The following is a 16,564-nucleotide window of genomic DNA, read 5'->3' as shown; positions in this document are numbered from 1 at the left end:
TCAATAATGCGACTGCCCGGCCCATCTAGTAGCACTGCAGCATAATCGAGAATAGGACGAATTAGAGCTTTATACATTCGAAGGAGAATCACTCGATCAGCGCCAAAGGATTTGCCTGATACACATTTGAGAAGAGCGATTCGTTTCTGTGCCCTCGCTTTCGTATACTCTACATGCGCTCTAAGGTTTAGTTTGCTGTCTAGCAAAACTCCCAGGTATCTAACCTGTTCAGCAAAAGGAATGGTTGCATTGTTGATCACAAGGGTGGGGTAAGACCCCAGGTCAACATGTCTTAATCCACGTCTGAACATGACCGCTGTGGATTTTTCTGCTGAGAATGAAAATCCATTGTTAAGCGCCCATTCACCAACTTTGTGCAGAGCCTGTTGACATGTGTGAAACAGTTCAGGTAGGCGTCTACCCTGTGTCCAAATCGTGCAATCATCAGCATAGATGGCATAGGAGACACCGCGAGGGATATCATTAAACATCGAGTTAATAGCAATGTTAAAAAGCATTGGCGATAACACCCCACCCTGCACAAGTCCGTATTCTTGAGAGAATGTGTCCGATAACACACCACATCGAACCTGAAACGTTCGTCGACTTAGGTACGATTGGACAAAGTACATCAAGTGTCCTCGAAAACCCATATCAAAAAGACGATGCATGAGCATAGTAGGAGACACCATGTTGTATGCCGATTTTAAATCGAGAAAAATTCCAATTGTAGTGCTATGATGGAGGAATCCATCTCGAATCTGGGACTCCAGTCGTAGCAAGTGGTCCATTGTGCTCCTGTTCTCCCGAAAGGCACACTGGAACCTAGATAGCAGGCAAAACCTCTCTAGATACCAGCTCAGTCTCTTCCCGATCATTCTTTCCATCAGTTTGCACAAAACAGAAGTTAACTGAATAGGTCGATATGATTTGACTTTGTTACAGTCCTTGCCCGGCTTCAATATAGGAACAACATACGAATGTTTCCATGTTTGTGGGAAAACATTGTTTAGCCACAAAAAGTTGAAAAGTGCCAACAGTTCTCGCAATTGCCCTTCATCCATGTGCTTGAAAAATTCATAGTGCACTTTATCCGGCCCAACTGAAGTAGAACCTGATCTAGATATTGCATTAGTCAGTTCACGGAACGAAAACTCTTTATTATAGTCTTCGGTGTTCTCACTCCCAAAGTCCGGCATGGAATCAACAAGTGTCCGTTCTCGTTGTAAAAATACATCAGAGTACATAGAACGTCCACTCAGACCAGCAAAGAAACGTCCAAACGTGTTAGCCACCTCAAGAGGATCATCGATTGTTGCATCATTTTCAAACAGTACCGGGTATTGTCGGGATATGCGACCTTTGTAGTTAAATTTCCGAAGCGTCTCCCATAGCTTATTCATTGGTGTTCGGTGGTTAAACATCGATATGAGCTCCCTCCATGAAGTTACCTTAGCCTCACGGATTGTGCGATGAGCCTTTGCTTTGGCTCGACGATATTCAATTCGCAGAAACTCAGAGTGTGGGTCTCTCCTCATTCGATTCTGAGCACGCCTTCTCTCCCTAATGGCATTTCGGCATTGGTCATTCCACCATGGACATTTGTATCTAGTGTTACAGTTTCGGGTGGGAATAAATTGGGTGGCCGTTTCCAGCATCGCTGCCACCATGTTGTCACAATTCTCAACACCATTTCTGCTATCAAACTTAAAAGAAAAGTGCCTCTGAAACTCAGTCCAATCTGCTCGCTTAACATTCCAACCTGAAAATAAAGGTGGAACATTTGGAGGTGGTGCTCCTGTATCAGAACCCATTCTAATGTGTATGGGGAAATGGTCACTTGAATGAAGGTCCTTGTCAGTATTCCATTCCATCAGGGGAGCAATGTCGCTTGTTGTGACAGTTAAGTCAATAAATGACTCGTGTCCTGTAAAGTCGTCAATTCTAGTTGGTTGACCATCGTTCAGCACGCACAAGGTATTCAAGTTAATCACATCCATCCAGATATTGCCTCGAGTGTCATTTATTTGGCTACCCCACATCATATGTTTGCTGTTGGCATCCGTGCAAATGACAAAGGGCTTAGGAAGCTCTTTGATCAACTGGTCCATCTCAGTAAAAGAAAAGGTCTCATTCGGTGGAAGATACAATGAACAGATCGCAATTCGTCTGTTTTGGACCCGTATCGAACATACCACTGCCTGTAATGTAGTGTGTACCTGTACCTGGAAGTGTGACAAGTTGTTAGACACATATATAGACACTCCTCCACCCCGTCCTCCTTGACGTGAGTATTCATGATACGCAGAAAATCCAGGTAATCGGAAAGTATACCTGTCATTCATCATGAAATGAGTCTCTTGAATACATATGAGGCTGAAGTTACCATGCATGAACATGGGTTTTGCCTCGGCCCATTTGCCAATGAGCCCTCGTGCATTCCATTGTAGGATGCTAAGACCCATTGAAAAAACTAAAGGTGTAACTTATCATCAAATAAATACATACCACTTCAAACCAAAGCTTCCACAATGGGAACATATATGCATTGTGCACACTATCTGTGTGATGTATGTACCATTCAGTGCAATGTGCACTGTCAACCAAGACACAATTCAACACTAAAAACTTGTTGATGCTCTGCACTATATACAGCCTTTCTACTGCCTGGCCTTCCACTAGGTGGGTGGGGTGCCCATCCTAGTGAGACTGGGCATTCGTTTCTTCGTCCTCTGTTCAGTGAGTGGTTCCTGTTTTCCTCTAGTCTCTTCTTGAGACGATGGATGCATTTGGGATGTTGGATGTTTGCCTTTTCCTCCACCTCTATTCCTATCTCTACTATGACGGTCCACTTTGGTCCAGTGTACTCCCTTTTTGCCAATCTCTTGGCTTTCCCCATCCTCCATGTCATCAGAGGTGTCAGTCTCTACATCGACCTGGGCATTTTGACAACTCCCATTTCCACTACCTGGAGTAGGATTGTCCTCAGCCATGCTGTCTCCCACCTCACGTGGTAGTTGTGCAGGGGTTGGGACACAGTCTCTCAGTTCAGGTTCTCGGTTTGGGATCTGGAGTGTCTCATCAGAGGTGTTAACCCCTGCCTGACTCGCCAGTTTGTTGAGAAGGGACAGCATCTTATCCACCTTTGTTTCCAGTACATCAACCCGCTCCCTCAGAGAAGTATCCAGGTGGTTCTGTTGCTGTGTGGTCGGTGATGTCTGAAGTATAGTGGAATATGCCGGTGTTGTGGGTCTTTGGTGCTTTTTCTCATACTCCCTCCGAGCATGAGCGTATGAAATATCCTGTGTTACTTTGATTTCACACACCTCCTTTTCCTTTCTCCAGACTGGGCAGTCATGGGAGTAACAAGGATGTCTGTCATCAGAAGTACAGTTAATGCATTTGGGGGAGCAGTCCCCTTCATGTTTCTCACCCCCACACTTCAGACATAAGGCAACACTTTTGCACTTGGCCTGAACATGACCATATTTGCCACACTGATTGCAGAGCAGAGGGTTAGGAATGTACCTTCGCACCTCATAGGACACATAATCAAAATGTAGTTGTGTTGGGCACGTTGGCTTGTCAAATGTCAGGATGAGCAGAGGGGTGTTTTCCCTGTGAGTTCCCACCCTCCTTGTCACCCGTTTCGCTCCAACCACTCCAAACTCCTGGAGCCATCCCACTACCTCCTGTTCGGTAAGTTCAGTCAGGTCAAAGGCATAGATAGTGCCTTTGCTCGTGTTAAGTTTCTCTGCTTTCTGAACACTGCACTCCTCACTTCCGAACATTGTCGCTTTCAGCAGTCTGTCAGATTGCCTTTCATTTTTTGTTTTCAGCAACAGACTCCCATCATTCTGAAATGTCGCCTTTGATACTCGGTCTTGTCCTCCTAAGATGCCCCTAATACAAGTCTGAACCCAAGGCCAGCCTTTGCCCTTGATCGGACTTCCTGACTTCAGGGTGACACTCAGGTATAATCCCGAGTCCTCATCACCCCAAAAGGTCTCTCTCATGTTATCTACTCTAGACCTCTTTGTAGCTCTGGGTTTACTTACTTACCTGGTTTACTTACCTGGTTGGGTTCCAATGTCCGACTGTGAGGGAATGGCAATTTAGGAAGTTGAGGCAGGGAGTGGACTACGGAACCCCAGAAACATAAGGCGCGCCAAACAGTAGTGCTGGAATGTCCTATGAGCACAATCATAAATAAACTGTCTGGAAATGTGCGCCTCACAACAGTAATTGACATGTAGCATATACTAGTTTCCTAAGATGAGACAGTAAGACATGGTATCAGCCATTACGAGAAACAGTACAATGAGTCATTCAGTTCACTGTCTAGTTTTCCTTTAAATCGCGATACATTGTCCGCGCATACAGCTTCCGCAGAGAGAGAGTTCCATACAGATATACACCTACGAGAGAACGAGCGCTTCCTTACATCGGTTCGCAAGGTCGAGGGAAAAATTTTGTAGCAGTGACCTCGGGTCCGAGATTGAGGAGGCTGTAAGAACAAGTCAGCTGGCTTGATGATCGACTTACCATGAAAAATTTTCCAGCATTGAATGAGGTCAGCACGGAGCAGCCTTCCCTGGACCGAGTAGAGGTTTAGGGCTCTCAGTCTGTCACCATAGGACCCGACTGGAAAAAATGCCTCCACTACGCTGAAGTTCTCGGCGGAGGTGATGCGCCGAAATTTCGGCGCAAGGGTTTATGCGCCGGAATTATTTTACCAAGCCATGCTTCATGCGCCGAAAATTTTCAAGGCTTACTGATGGCTGCAGGCTGTAGCCACGCACTTTTCGTCGAGGGGGGGGGGGCTGGCGTGTGTGTGTGGCTGTCTTCCAGTGACTACTGTCTACAGACAGTTGTTGGCACGGTCGACGGGATCGGGCAGACAATAAACATCAGCAGGCCATGCGGGACCGAGCACCAGCGTTCGCTATCACAAAATCTCCTGACTCACAAACTCACTGGCATGTTCCATAATGTAACCTTTATTTTGTTGCCCGGCTCTGGTCAGCAGTAGTGCCCAACCGGTAACTGACGCCTGACGAGGCCTTCAACATGGGCGTGGTGCAAGCACGGCCGATAGGATCGGGCAGATACCAGGCCACGCGGGACCGATTGCCAGCGTCCGCTCGCAAACCACACGCCGGAAATACAGGAATCACAACGGTCAATACGCACACGATAGCATACGTTATCTGAACTAGGGAATCCGACAATCCATAACCATAACCTCACTCTCGACCGGTGAACTGTTCCCGCCGTGGGAGAGTCACAATCAGGTTCACTGAACATGACTTAAATACCCTGAGACGAACACGAGACAAGATAAGTGATATTTAAGATGTTTAACTCCCGAAGACATTTAGTCCTCGCCGGCCGAGGGGGGTTGGTGCCACCCCCCTGACGGCTTTTTCGCGATTTACGCCGAAGTACGCCGAAAATTTCGGCGCAAGCCGTCGATTTACGCCGAAGTACGCCGAAAATTTTCGGCGCAAACGCCCAACTACGCTCGAGTTCTCGACGAAAGCGTGCATTTTTTCCAGTCGGGCCATAGGATAAGGACTGCATACCGGAGATGCGTTTAGTCCATCTTCGCTGCACACTTTCCAGTAGCTTAAGGTCCTGGACATATCCGGTGTTCCAGACGCAAGAACAATATTCAATAACGGGGCGTATATGTGTGGTTAAGAGAAAAAGCATAAACTTGGGGGACCGGCACACCGTCGACTTAAGAAAACTGTATGCTAGCCCGCCTGCCCTGTGAGTGACTGATCTGACATGTCCCCATCATTTACACACCAGCCTACACTTCCGCAATGGATCCCAATCACTCATTGAGGCGATTGTGACTCACCACGTGGCCGAGATTCCACCCGACAATTAATCAAAACGAAATGGAAGAAAAAGAAAAATGGATGCTTCTCCAAAAGAATTGAATAAACAAAAACAAATTGGACTTAAATAGTCCTCTTCCTTCTTCCCGGCCTCGCCGATCACAATCAAGAGCTTTCCGATCACACGTCCTTCCGCTCCCGTAACTGCCTTCTGACCCCAATATTATCAAATATGTATTTTTTTTTTTTTTTTTTTATCGCGCCAGTCCGCCAATAATGTGCCGCCAATTCATCGTATGTGCGTCATATTTGCAGCAGACTAACCAGTTAAAGCACTGCTAAAAATAATTTATTCCACTGCTAGCCGTGCAAGAGCAGTAACTACTGGTCGTATCAATAGCACTATTCCATCCATCTTGAGATTTTGCAATCCTCTTTGAATCTTCAATTTCAATTGAAAACGCCGCCTATTTTTGGCCGGATTCTTCTACGTCGTCTGGCCAATGCCGTTTGAGGTCGGCGGGGCCCGGGGCTTGGCTGCGGGCCGCAGCTACCGAATTCGCCATTGGTCGGACGCAGTAGAATCTTCGTCGTCCGGAAGACATCGAATCCGGCCTTTATTCTTTATCAAGTTTGATGATGGGCGAAACAGCGAAACAGCGTGATTCGGCTTTCGCATTTAGGCCTACCTGGTCACAGACAGTAGCCTCACGTGTGCAAAACCAAATGGTCCGGCGAACATTGACCGTAGAATGGCATTTACCTACTTACCTCTTGTTTTACAAACGAGCGTTGTAAAATGTTAATCACGTAGGTATCCGTCTGCACAAATAGGCTCTCATTAGACTGAGACGTCGCATGTTCCGAACAATCTTGCCATCCCCGGGCCCGAGATAAGATCGTTGGCCGCGGCAGCTCGTGGTTGCGACCTGTCCCTACACCTGTAAATTCATTTTCCAGGAACATTAGAAACCAACGGCAACATACAGACACTGGCGGCGAGAAATGTTTATTACACATAGCCAGTTACAAAGAAGAGCGCCGTTTAATTTCGATCTCCATGTCTTTTAGCTCAGACGATCTTCCATAGTGTCATCACTGGCATTCGGGCACGTCTTCCACGTAATCGCAGTTGAGGAGGCTCGGGTTGAAGACCAGCGGGTCGGGACACATCTCGTGCACAGGGGTCCCGCCGATGCAGACATAGAAGTAGCGGCAGTCGTACTCGTCGAGGTAGGTGCCGCTCTCCTCCGGGCACGTGAATACGTCACTCGACTCGACCTGGGAAGAAAGGAGGATTGAAATGTGGATGCCCATGGACATCGCAGTCACCGTAATTTCATAGATATCGGACATGACTATGAGTGACTTATAAATACATCATGAATGAGACGGCGAACCAACTGAGTGAAGCGTTTTATGTAGGTACGTCTAACAGTGGCCAATAATCTAAAATAACTATTGAGCTTATCGAATATCGAATGCCTAGTTAATTTGCTATGAATAGGTACCTACAGCCTCTATGGTCGATTTCAAAGTTCAGTGACAGGAGAGCAATGCGATCGAAGGATCCATTTTCAGAGCGGAGTCCACTACTCTTCCATCACAAACCACACAATCTCAGATACTTGCATGGACAGCCGCCCATCCGCTGAGGATCTGCGCGCCGTCGCTCGTGTAGGGCGCGCACTGGTATCTGCCCGTGTAGTCTTCGTCCGGGTGGGTCAGGGTCACGCTGCAGTCGGTCGGGTGCAGAGGTGACGATGCCTCCACCAGCGGCGGCGGCAGCGTGTTCAGGAAGCCGCTGCTGTTGAGCGCCGTCCCCTCCAGCCGCCAGGCGCACGTGACCGGCTCGTCCAGCTCGCAGGTCAGCTGGGCCGTCTCGTCACGTGACAGGGTGACGTCACTCGGGACGGAGATGAAGGACGTGGCACGGGCGGCGCCTGTCGGACGAGGCGGGAATGACGTTTGTATAATTGCATGCAGCTTGATATCAATCTCGTACATGCAGATTCCGGACCCTTTCAAATCGCCTCAAAATCGGCATGTAGACCAAACAGGACACGCTGATCACGAATCTGAAGTCCGTTCCGCGGCACATATGAAACTTTTCCCGTAATTGACGAATTACGGATCTGCATGCAGATTCCGGACCCTTTCAAATCGCCTCAAAATCGGCATGTAGACCAAACAGGACAGGCTGATCACGAATCCGAAGTCCGTTCCGAGGCACATATGAAACTTTTCCCGTAATTGACGAATTACGGATCGGCATGCAGATTCCGGACCCTTTCAAATCGCCTCAAAATTGGCATGTAGACCAAACAGGACACGATGATCACGAATCCGAAGTCCGTTCCGAGGCACATATGAAACTTTTCCCGTAATTGACGAATTACGGATCGGCATGCCGATTCCGGACCCTTTCAAATCGCCTCAAAATCGGCATGTAGACCAAACAGGACACGATGATCACGAATCCGAAGTCCGTTCCGCGGCACATATGAAACTTTTCCCGTAATTGACGAATTACGGATCTGCATGCAGATTCCGGACCCTTTCAAATCGCCTCAAAATTGGCATGTAGACCAAACAGGACAGGCTGATCACGAATCCGAAGTCCGTTCCGAGGCACATATGAAACTTTTCCCGTAATTGACGAATTACGGATCGGCATGCAGATTCCGGACCCTTTCAAATCGCCTCAAAATCGGCATGTAGACCAAACAGGACACGCTGATCACGAATCCGAAGTCCGTTCCGAGGCACATATGAAACTTTTCCCGTAATTGACGAATTACGGATCGGCATGCAGATTCCGGACCCTTTCAAATCGCCTCAAAATCAGCATGTAGACCAAACAGGACACGCTGATCACGAATCTGAAGTCCGTTCCGCGGCACATATGAAACTTTTCCCGTAATTGACGAATTACGGATCTGCATGCAGATTCCGAACCCTTTCAAATCGCCTCAAAAGCGGCATGTAGACCAAACAGGACACGCTGATCACGAATCCGAAGTCCGTTTCGCGGCACATATGAAACTTTTCCCGTAATTGACGAATTACGGATCTGCATGCAGATTCCGGACCCTTTCAAATCGCCTCAAAATTGGCATGTAGACCAAACAGGACACGCTGATCACGCATCTGAAGTCCGTTCCGCGGCACATATGAAACTTTTCCCGTAATTGACAAATTACGGATCTGCATGCAGATTCCGGACCCTTTCAAATCGCCTCAAAATCGGCATGTAGACCAAGCAGGACACGCTGATCACGAATCTGAAATCCGTTCCGCGGCACATATGAAAGTTTTCCCGTAATTGACAAATTACGGATCTGCATGCAGATTCCGGACCCTGTCAAAACGCCTCAAAATCGGCATGTAGACCAAACAGGACACGCTGATCACGAATCCGCGGAAAATCATATGTGCCGCGGAACGGACTTCGGATTCGTGATCAGCGTGTCCTGTTTGGTCTACATGCCGATTTTGAGGCGATTTGAAAGGGTCCGGAATCTGCATGCAGATCCGTAATTTGTCAATTACGGGAAAAGTTTCATATGTGCCGCGGAACAGACTTCGGATTCGTGATCACCGTGTCCTGTTTGGTCTACATGCCAATTTTGAGGCGATTTGAAAGGGTCCGGAATCTGCATGCAGATCCGTAATTCGTCAATTACGGGAAAAGTTTCATATGTGCCGCGGAACGGACTTCAGATTCGTGATCAGCGTGTCCTGTTTGGTCTACATGCCGATTTTGAGGCGTTTTGAAAGGGTCCGGAATCTGCATGCAGATCCGTAATTTGTCAATTACGGGGAAAAGTTTCAGATGTGCCGCGGAACGGACTTCAGATTCGTGATCAGCGTGTCCTGTTTGGTCTACATGCCGATTTTGAGGCGATTTGAAAGGGTCCGGTTTCTGCATGCAGATCCGTAATTCGTCAATTACGGGAAAAGTTTCATATGTGCCGCGGAACGGACTTCGGATTCGTGATCATCGTGTCCTGTTTGGTCTACATGCCGATTTTGAGGCGATTTGAAAGGGTCCGGAATCTGCATGCAGATCCATAATTCGTCAATTACGGGGAAAGTTTCATATGTGCCGCGGAACGGACTTCGGATTCGTGATCAGCGTGTCCTGTTTGGTCTACATGCCGATTTTGAGGCGATTTGAAAGGGTCCGGAATCTGCATGCAGATCCGTAATTCGTCAATTACGGGAAAAGTTTCATATGTGCCGCGGAACGGACTTCAGATTCGTGATCAGCGTGTCCTGTTTGGTCTACATGCCGATTTTGAGGCGTTTTGAAAGGGTCCGGAATCTGCATGCAGATCCGTAATTTGTCAATTACGGGAAAAGTTTCATATGTGCCGCGGAACGGACTTCAGATTCGTGATCAGCGTGTCCTGTTTGGTCTACATGCCGATTTTGAGGCGTTTTGAAAGGGTCCGGAATCTGCATGCAGATCCGTAATTTGTCAATTACGGGGAAAAGTTTCAGATGTGCCGCGGAACGGACTTCAGATTCGTGATCAGCGTGTCCTGTTTGGTCTACATGCCGATTTTGAGGCGATTTGAAAGGGTCCGGTTTCTGCATGCAGATCCGTAATTCGTCAATTACGGGAAAAGTTTCATATGTGCCGCGGAACGGACTTCGGATTCGTGATCATCGTGTCCTGTTTGGTCTACATGCCGATTTTGAGGCGATTTGAAAGGGTCCGGAATCTGCATGCAGATCCATAATTCGTCAATTACGGGGAAAGTTTCATATGTGCCGCGGAACGGACTTCGGATTCGTGATCAGCGTGTCCTGTTTGGTCTACATGCCGATTTTGAGGCGATTTGAAAGGGTCCGGAATCTGCATGCAGATCCGTAATTCGTCAATTACGGGAAAAGTTTCATATGTGCCGCGGAACGGACTTCAGATTCGTGATCAGCGTGTCCTGTTTGGTCTACATGCCGATTTTGAGGCGTTTTGAAAGGGTCCGGAATCTGCATGCAGATCCGTAATTTGTCAATTACGGGAAAAGTTTCAGATGTGCCGCGGAACGGACTTCAGATTCGTGATCAGCGTGTCCTGTTTGGTCTACATGCCGATTTTGAGGCGATTTGAAAGGGTCCGGAATCTGCATGCAGATCCGTAATTTGTCAATTACAGGAAAAGTTTCAGATGTGCCGCGGAATGGACTTCGGATTCGTGATCATCGTGTCCTGTTTGGTCTACATGCCGATTTTGAGGCGATTTGAAAGGGTCCGGAATCTGCATGCAGATCCGTAATTCGTCAATTACGGGAAAAGTTTCATATGTGCCGCGGAACGGACTTCGGATTCGTGATCAGCCTGTCCTGTTTGGTCTACATGCCAATTTTGAGGCGATTTGAAAGGGTCCGGAATCTGCATGTACGAGATTGATATCAATCTGCATGCAATTATACGAACGTGCGGGAATGTATGACAGTAGAATGTGTGCAAACTGCATCTATTCTTGTCGTCTAGAAATGTGTTTTTTTTTTTTTTAGGTGAGGCGCTGGACAGCTGGCTAAGAAAAGAGAGTGGCCAGAATTGCCCGGTCATCTACCAACCTCAATGTCACCAGTTGCACTTGAATAAGCCACATAAGTACAACGGAAAATTGGATGATTATGCTGGCTGGACGGCTACTGGCTATTTCGCAATAAGTTTATTCCAAAACGAATAATTGACTCCAATGCGTCCGTTTTCCAAACCGAGAGCTTGACGTGTGGTAAATCGAATCGTGATTGATAGCAAGATCGAGAATAAGTGCCTACCCCTTGGGTTTTCGGCGTAGCCGGTAGCGGCGGGCTAGCATAACACCTGCACTCGAAATCTTACCTATGACGAAGAGCAGGCGCAGCATCCCATATAGGGCCATCTTTCCCATTTACGTCTATTTGCGGAGTAGCTTGAACTGGCGCCTGATACTTCTTCCGCGATTTCGCTCCTGGTAAAGCAATGCGAGGCCAGCAGTCTACTGAAGTGCATTCAGTCGCAATGCAGACGCTGATATGGTCTTATCAGGTTCGTTGACAGCTGACCATTTTCTCACGGGTCGAGTGTGGTACTGAGGGCTGACGAACTTATTTGGATGCTTCCTTGTCTGTTGGTAGATATGAGCTAAGTATAGGCATCTACTACCTACATACGACATAATTTCCTTGGGCGGATAAAAAGTATACCTACTTGTGAGTATAAAAAGTGTACGGTCTAGCATCTTTCATTATTTCTTATTTTTCAATAGGTCCAAGTTCACTCTGGAGCCTAAAAGAAGGATGAATTGCAAGCCTTTCACTCGGCCAACGAGCCCAGAGTGTCAAATGTCAATAACACGAACGTATTTCGTGAAGTATTTCTGCCATGGACGAGCTACCGGACGCCGACTACCTATAACAATACTCTTCCAGTGGTTACAGATTTCGACTTCACAGAGATTTTGACGCGAATCGATCATTAGCAGCGGGCCGGTAACAAGCGCAATGAAAAGACGGATCCGTCCGGCGCTTGCAGCCAGAATCGGCCGGCGAAAGCCACCGCGCCGCCGCTCCGGCGGGATTTTTCCTTTACGCCCCTCTGCGCCCTGTAACTAGAAAAGTTTTAGACCGATTTCCTTATTGTTTTCAAGGCAAGATGAGTAATTCAATTTTAGGCAGGTACTGAAACCTTGGAATGGTTACCGCGTGAAATACTTGCAAAAACCAGGTGGGGTGGGCGAAATTCGACTCCCCCTTCCACTGCGCGTGTTATAAGTGCCACAAAACTATAGATTATGATGTTTAATCACATAGAATCACTAAAACAGAACGTTAGTGTGAGCTGCAACGTTTGATTTTTTGGGGATTTCTGCGTTGACAAAAAAAAAGTGAGGATCTATGATCTCACTGCATCTCAAGCAAAAAATTAGACTCGGATCTATGATCCCTACGGATCCCTCGACAAATTAAACGGCTGGATCTATGATCCGGACGGATCTGAGATCATGTTCCGTGAGATCAGATCCCAGATCCATTTCCTCGGAACCTTACACGTGTCTGGTTCAAGTTTTCGAATGCTTTCAAATCAATACTGACAATGACGCTACGTGTGTTATTGTTAATTACGTTTTATTTTACGTTTCATGTCGCGAAGTTACGTTTTGTTGTAATCTTTCGATCTAAACAGTCCATTTAGAAACCACGAATGCGAATTTGATGGCAAGAAATGACAATGTTGCGTTTCAGCCCGCCAAGAACAGACCCCCCAGCCGTGCTAGCGCTCTCCCGTTTGCGGTTCACCCTTTGTAGAGCTGCAGGGAAAACGCCGGATGACTGAAGAATGAATCTCTAGGTCACTTATCACCTTGTCACCAAGTCATAACCAGGTTAGAAATATGTGCCTGTGACACCATTTAGAGCATTGTGTAATATTTATACAACAATTAACTGCTCCACTTGTTGCGTTGGCTCGGGCCGCGCACGTTTCGCCACATCCTGCTGCGACACGGTCCAGGCCAGTGCGTAAGATCAGCGGCAGCAGGGCATGTCGACGACCTTGGCTGGCACGAGCGAACCTGCTGTCCCCCTGTGTGACCGGGGCGTGACCTGAGCGTGCAGCGGGGCGGGGAGGGGCGGTCATACTGCACCGGAGCAGGAGCGGCCACCGTCAGCCAGGGGCGGTGTGGCAACACGGTGAGAGGCCTCCCCGGACCAGAACGGCCTGAATATAGCCGCCGGGCCGGCCGGGAATCGGCACAGAGTGATCACAGCTGCAGTGTCGGTGACACAGTGAGATTTAGCTGTACTCAGTGTTATAAGACAGAGGCCAGGCCAGCCCGGGTCATATCAGGTCAGACCAGGTGTACCGACTCGTCGAGATGTTCTCCTCGCCAGTGTTTGTGTGCGCGCTGCTGGTGGCCGGAGCGGCGGCTTCATCCGTGCCAGTGTCGCAGAGAGCCCGGGGAGGCAAGATCGACGGCGGAAGGTAAGGCTGAGATACACCATAAACAAACATATCTATTACCATAAAATGGTAATGTTAACCCGCGCACCGACGGGGGTCTGCGCCAACTTCGTACTGACGGGGGGGAGGCGGATGACCGCCCCCCCCCTGAGATCTCGAGAACGAAGCAAGATAGCGACAAGCGGTAAACGGCATCGGATACGCACGGACAAGGTCTACAATTTCTACAAAGGTCATTTTCAGGTCAGGTCAAAGATGACGTCACAGGGGTCAAAAAAGTCAAAATGGCGGCGCTAGATATGGGGAGAGTTTTTCTCGAATAACTTTCGAACTAGTCACGATAGGAACAAACTAAGGGCACCATCGTGATCCTCTCGTCAATCCCCATTAAATGATATATATGTTGACCTCGAAAGGTCAAGGTCAAAGGTTGACCTCAGGTCACGTGACCTCGAGGTCATCATATATATATATATATATATATATATATATATATCATTCGATGCGTCCTGACGAGCTGAACACAATGAGACCATCCGCGCGGCTGTATCTTGTTTCTGTACGGAGTTATTGGTAAAAAACCGCTGGTGACCTTTGATGACGTCACATGACCTTACAACTGCCCAAAAGCAAAACAGACCTCAAGGTAGTGAAGGTTGATCGTATATGAAGTCATGTATGGTATATGGGGCCATTCCGACCCGTTTTAGTGGTAAAAACAGGGAGTTGATTTTTCCCCCATTGACTTATAATGGGGAGGTCGCGAAATTGACCTGACCTTAGGTCACCGACATCAAAATTCCGAGATATACAAATTGTAGCTATTAATGACCTCATAACATCCTGAGACTTTCAAAGGCCTCCGACATCTACTGTAGCTCTGGCACGGTGACAAAGTTGAAAAAAGTGACTTGAGGTTGGGTCATTCAAAGTGACCTGGTGACCTGACCTAAAAAGTTAGGAGGTTCAAACTTGCACACCATGTGTAAAATTGATAATAGAATAGTCGTACTAAATTTCGCGGCGCTACGCGCCGGGGTTTTTCCGCTATTCGCGAAAAACCTCAGGGGGGGGGGCCGTCGGTGCGCGTGTTAACTTTTACATCGCTCTGATTATCGACCTGCCGATTGATTTAAGCCTTCACAACTTTTGATTATAATCTTAAATTAATTTAATATCATTTTATTTCGATTGCAAGAAAGAAGCCTATATACTGCGAAATTAATTATAAGAATTGATATCATCTGCATAAATTGTCATCCAATATCAGGAAATTCACTAGATCAAATGACACTAAGCATACTTTTATCTTTTCATGACTTCAAAGTATGTAAGACATAGGTCACCACAGTACGTCAAAAACGTAACTAAAAGTACCTAAACGCCGCAATATAAGAGAATATGTTAGAAGCAAACCATTTCCCGTTTTTTTTTTCAGCGAGTCGTTCTTCAGAGGCGGGTTCCAGCCGTCGGTGGCCGTACCTCTGGAGAGGAGATCCGACAGCCACACCGCCGCCAGCACCTCCAGCTACCAGGTGAGAACGCTGGCGCATGACGAGCTGTGATCTGGCACTTCTATCAAGGCGCACATTTGGGGCATGAAAGGGCTCATTTTTTTGGAAATGTTTTCTGGTTCAAGATCACGACCGTGAATTATATTTCACGTTCGTCGATTCTAAAGCTCATTCTAGTGCAATATTTCTCGCAGGTTGCACAATTTTCCAGGTACCCTTCTTTTTGCAAATAATGCCAGCTTTTTCTAACCAATGGCTGCCTTTTTCTTCAGGCCGCTAGTAGCAGCTATCAGCCCACGGCTACGACCTCTGATGTAGCCAGCTATCAGACCAAGTCCACAGCGGCCGCATCGCCTCGTTTCTTCGATCTTGGCAATCTCTTCTACGGACTTCAGGTGCGTTGGTTATGTTCATTCATTCATTCATTCATTCATTCATTTATTCATTCATTCACTCATTCGTCGTTCGTTTATGTCTCCATGAATTCATTTTTCGTTCATGTTTCTATTCGTTTGTCATTCGTGTATGTTTTCATTCATTCATTCATTCATTCAATAACTCATATTGTATTTTTCGCTCGCTTATGGATGTAGGTATTCCTCGTTATGTATGAACGTAAGCACTTTGGTTGTTTGGTAAAGTGCGTAATCGCATAGCCATTAAAGGTAGTGTGCCACCTTTGAAAGATTTCCCGTTTTATTTTTCCTAGGATAAGAGGCTTCTGTTTTTACCTAATATCGCAAAAAAATCCAAAATGGGCCTGGAATAGTGCCTTTTTCGCCTAAAAGTTTATCGGTTTTTAGATATGTATAACAACTGTAGTGGGCTCACCTGCAAACAGGCGTCGGGCAACAATCGCGAATGCGGCGCACTTGTGACAATAAGCAAAGGTCATTATAGTGTTACGACCATACGACGTACGGGAATGAGTTATCAGCTGTCTAATCGTAGACAACACAATGTCGAGCCTTAAACTGTAAGCCTGTATTGGTATTGTTTCTTAAATTTGGCTGTCGAACATTAATTTGTGGTTTGAAATATGATTTTATGTAAAATAATTGATATGAAACAGCCGTCTCTTAAGTTATGACCCCATTACACCACACGCAAGTGGCAGAAATGACAATGATCAGCTGACGCATTTTTCTTGGCCGAAGTCAGAGCGCGCGGCCCGACGCACCACGCGTATTTGGAAATTCCGACCTCGACGAGCATCAGAAGCCACCTAACAGGCGTGTTCGA

General features: G+C 47.1%; 2 protein-coding genes across 2 annotated transcripts; both read right to left on the bottom strand.

The window, feature by feature from the left end:
- Nucleotides 1–1,115: 1,115 nt before the first annotated feature.
- LOC122376464 lies at nt 1,116–6,062 on the bottom strand. Its single transcript, XM_043356337.1, has 2 exons — nt 5,796–6,062; nt 1,116–4,050 (listed from the first exon to the last, which is right to left on the bottom strand). The coding sequence occupies exons 1-2, from the start codon at nt 5,804–5,806 to the stop codon at nt 2,679–2,681; spliced, it is 1,383 nt and encodes a 460-aa protein (XP_043212272.1). The 5' UTR covers nt 5,807–6,062; the 3' UTR covers nt 1,116–2,678.
- A 783-nt stretch (nt 6,063–6,845) lies between these two features.
- On the bottom strand, nt 6,846–12,030 carry LOC122376463. Its single transcript, XM_043356336.1, has 3 exons — nt 11,709–12,030; nt 7,482–7,792; nt 6,846–7,130 (listed from the first exon to the last, which is right to left on the bottom strand). Exons 1-3 carry the CDS (start codon nt 11,755–11,757, stop codon nt 6,945–6,947), a joined length of 546 nt encoding a protein of 181 aa, XP_043212271.1. The 5' UTR covers nt 11,758–12,030; the 3' UTR covers nt 6,846–6,944.
- Between the last annotated feature and the right edge of the window lie 4,534 nt (nt 12,031–16,564).

Source organism: Amphibalanus amphitrite, unplaced genomic scaffold (genome assembly GCF_019059575.1).
Source record: "Amphibalanus amphitrite isolate SeventyFive unplaced genomic scaffold, NRLGWU_Aamphi_draft 002149F_arrow, whole genome shotgun sequence".
NCBI lineage: Eukaryota > Metazoa > Arthropoda > Thecostraca > Balanomorpha > Balanidae > Amphibalanus > Amphibalanus amphitrite.
This window is presented reverse-complemented; position numbering and strand designations above follow the sequence as displayed.

Coding starts and splice junctions, on each gene's coding strand:
- LOC122376463 (XM_043356336.1), bottom strand. CDS start 11,757: ATGGGAAAGATGGCCCTATATGGGATGCTGCGCCTGCTCTTCGTCATA. Junction 7,793..11,708: donor GCGCCTGCTCTTCGTCATAG/GTAAGATTTCGA, acceptor CTCGTCCGACAG/GCGCCGCCCGTGCCACGTCC. Junction 7,131..7,481: donor GCGGATGGGCGGCTGTCCAT/GCAAGTATCTGA, acceptor CTTTCTTCCCAG/GTCGAGTCGAGTGACGTATT.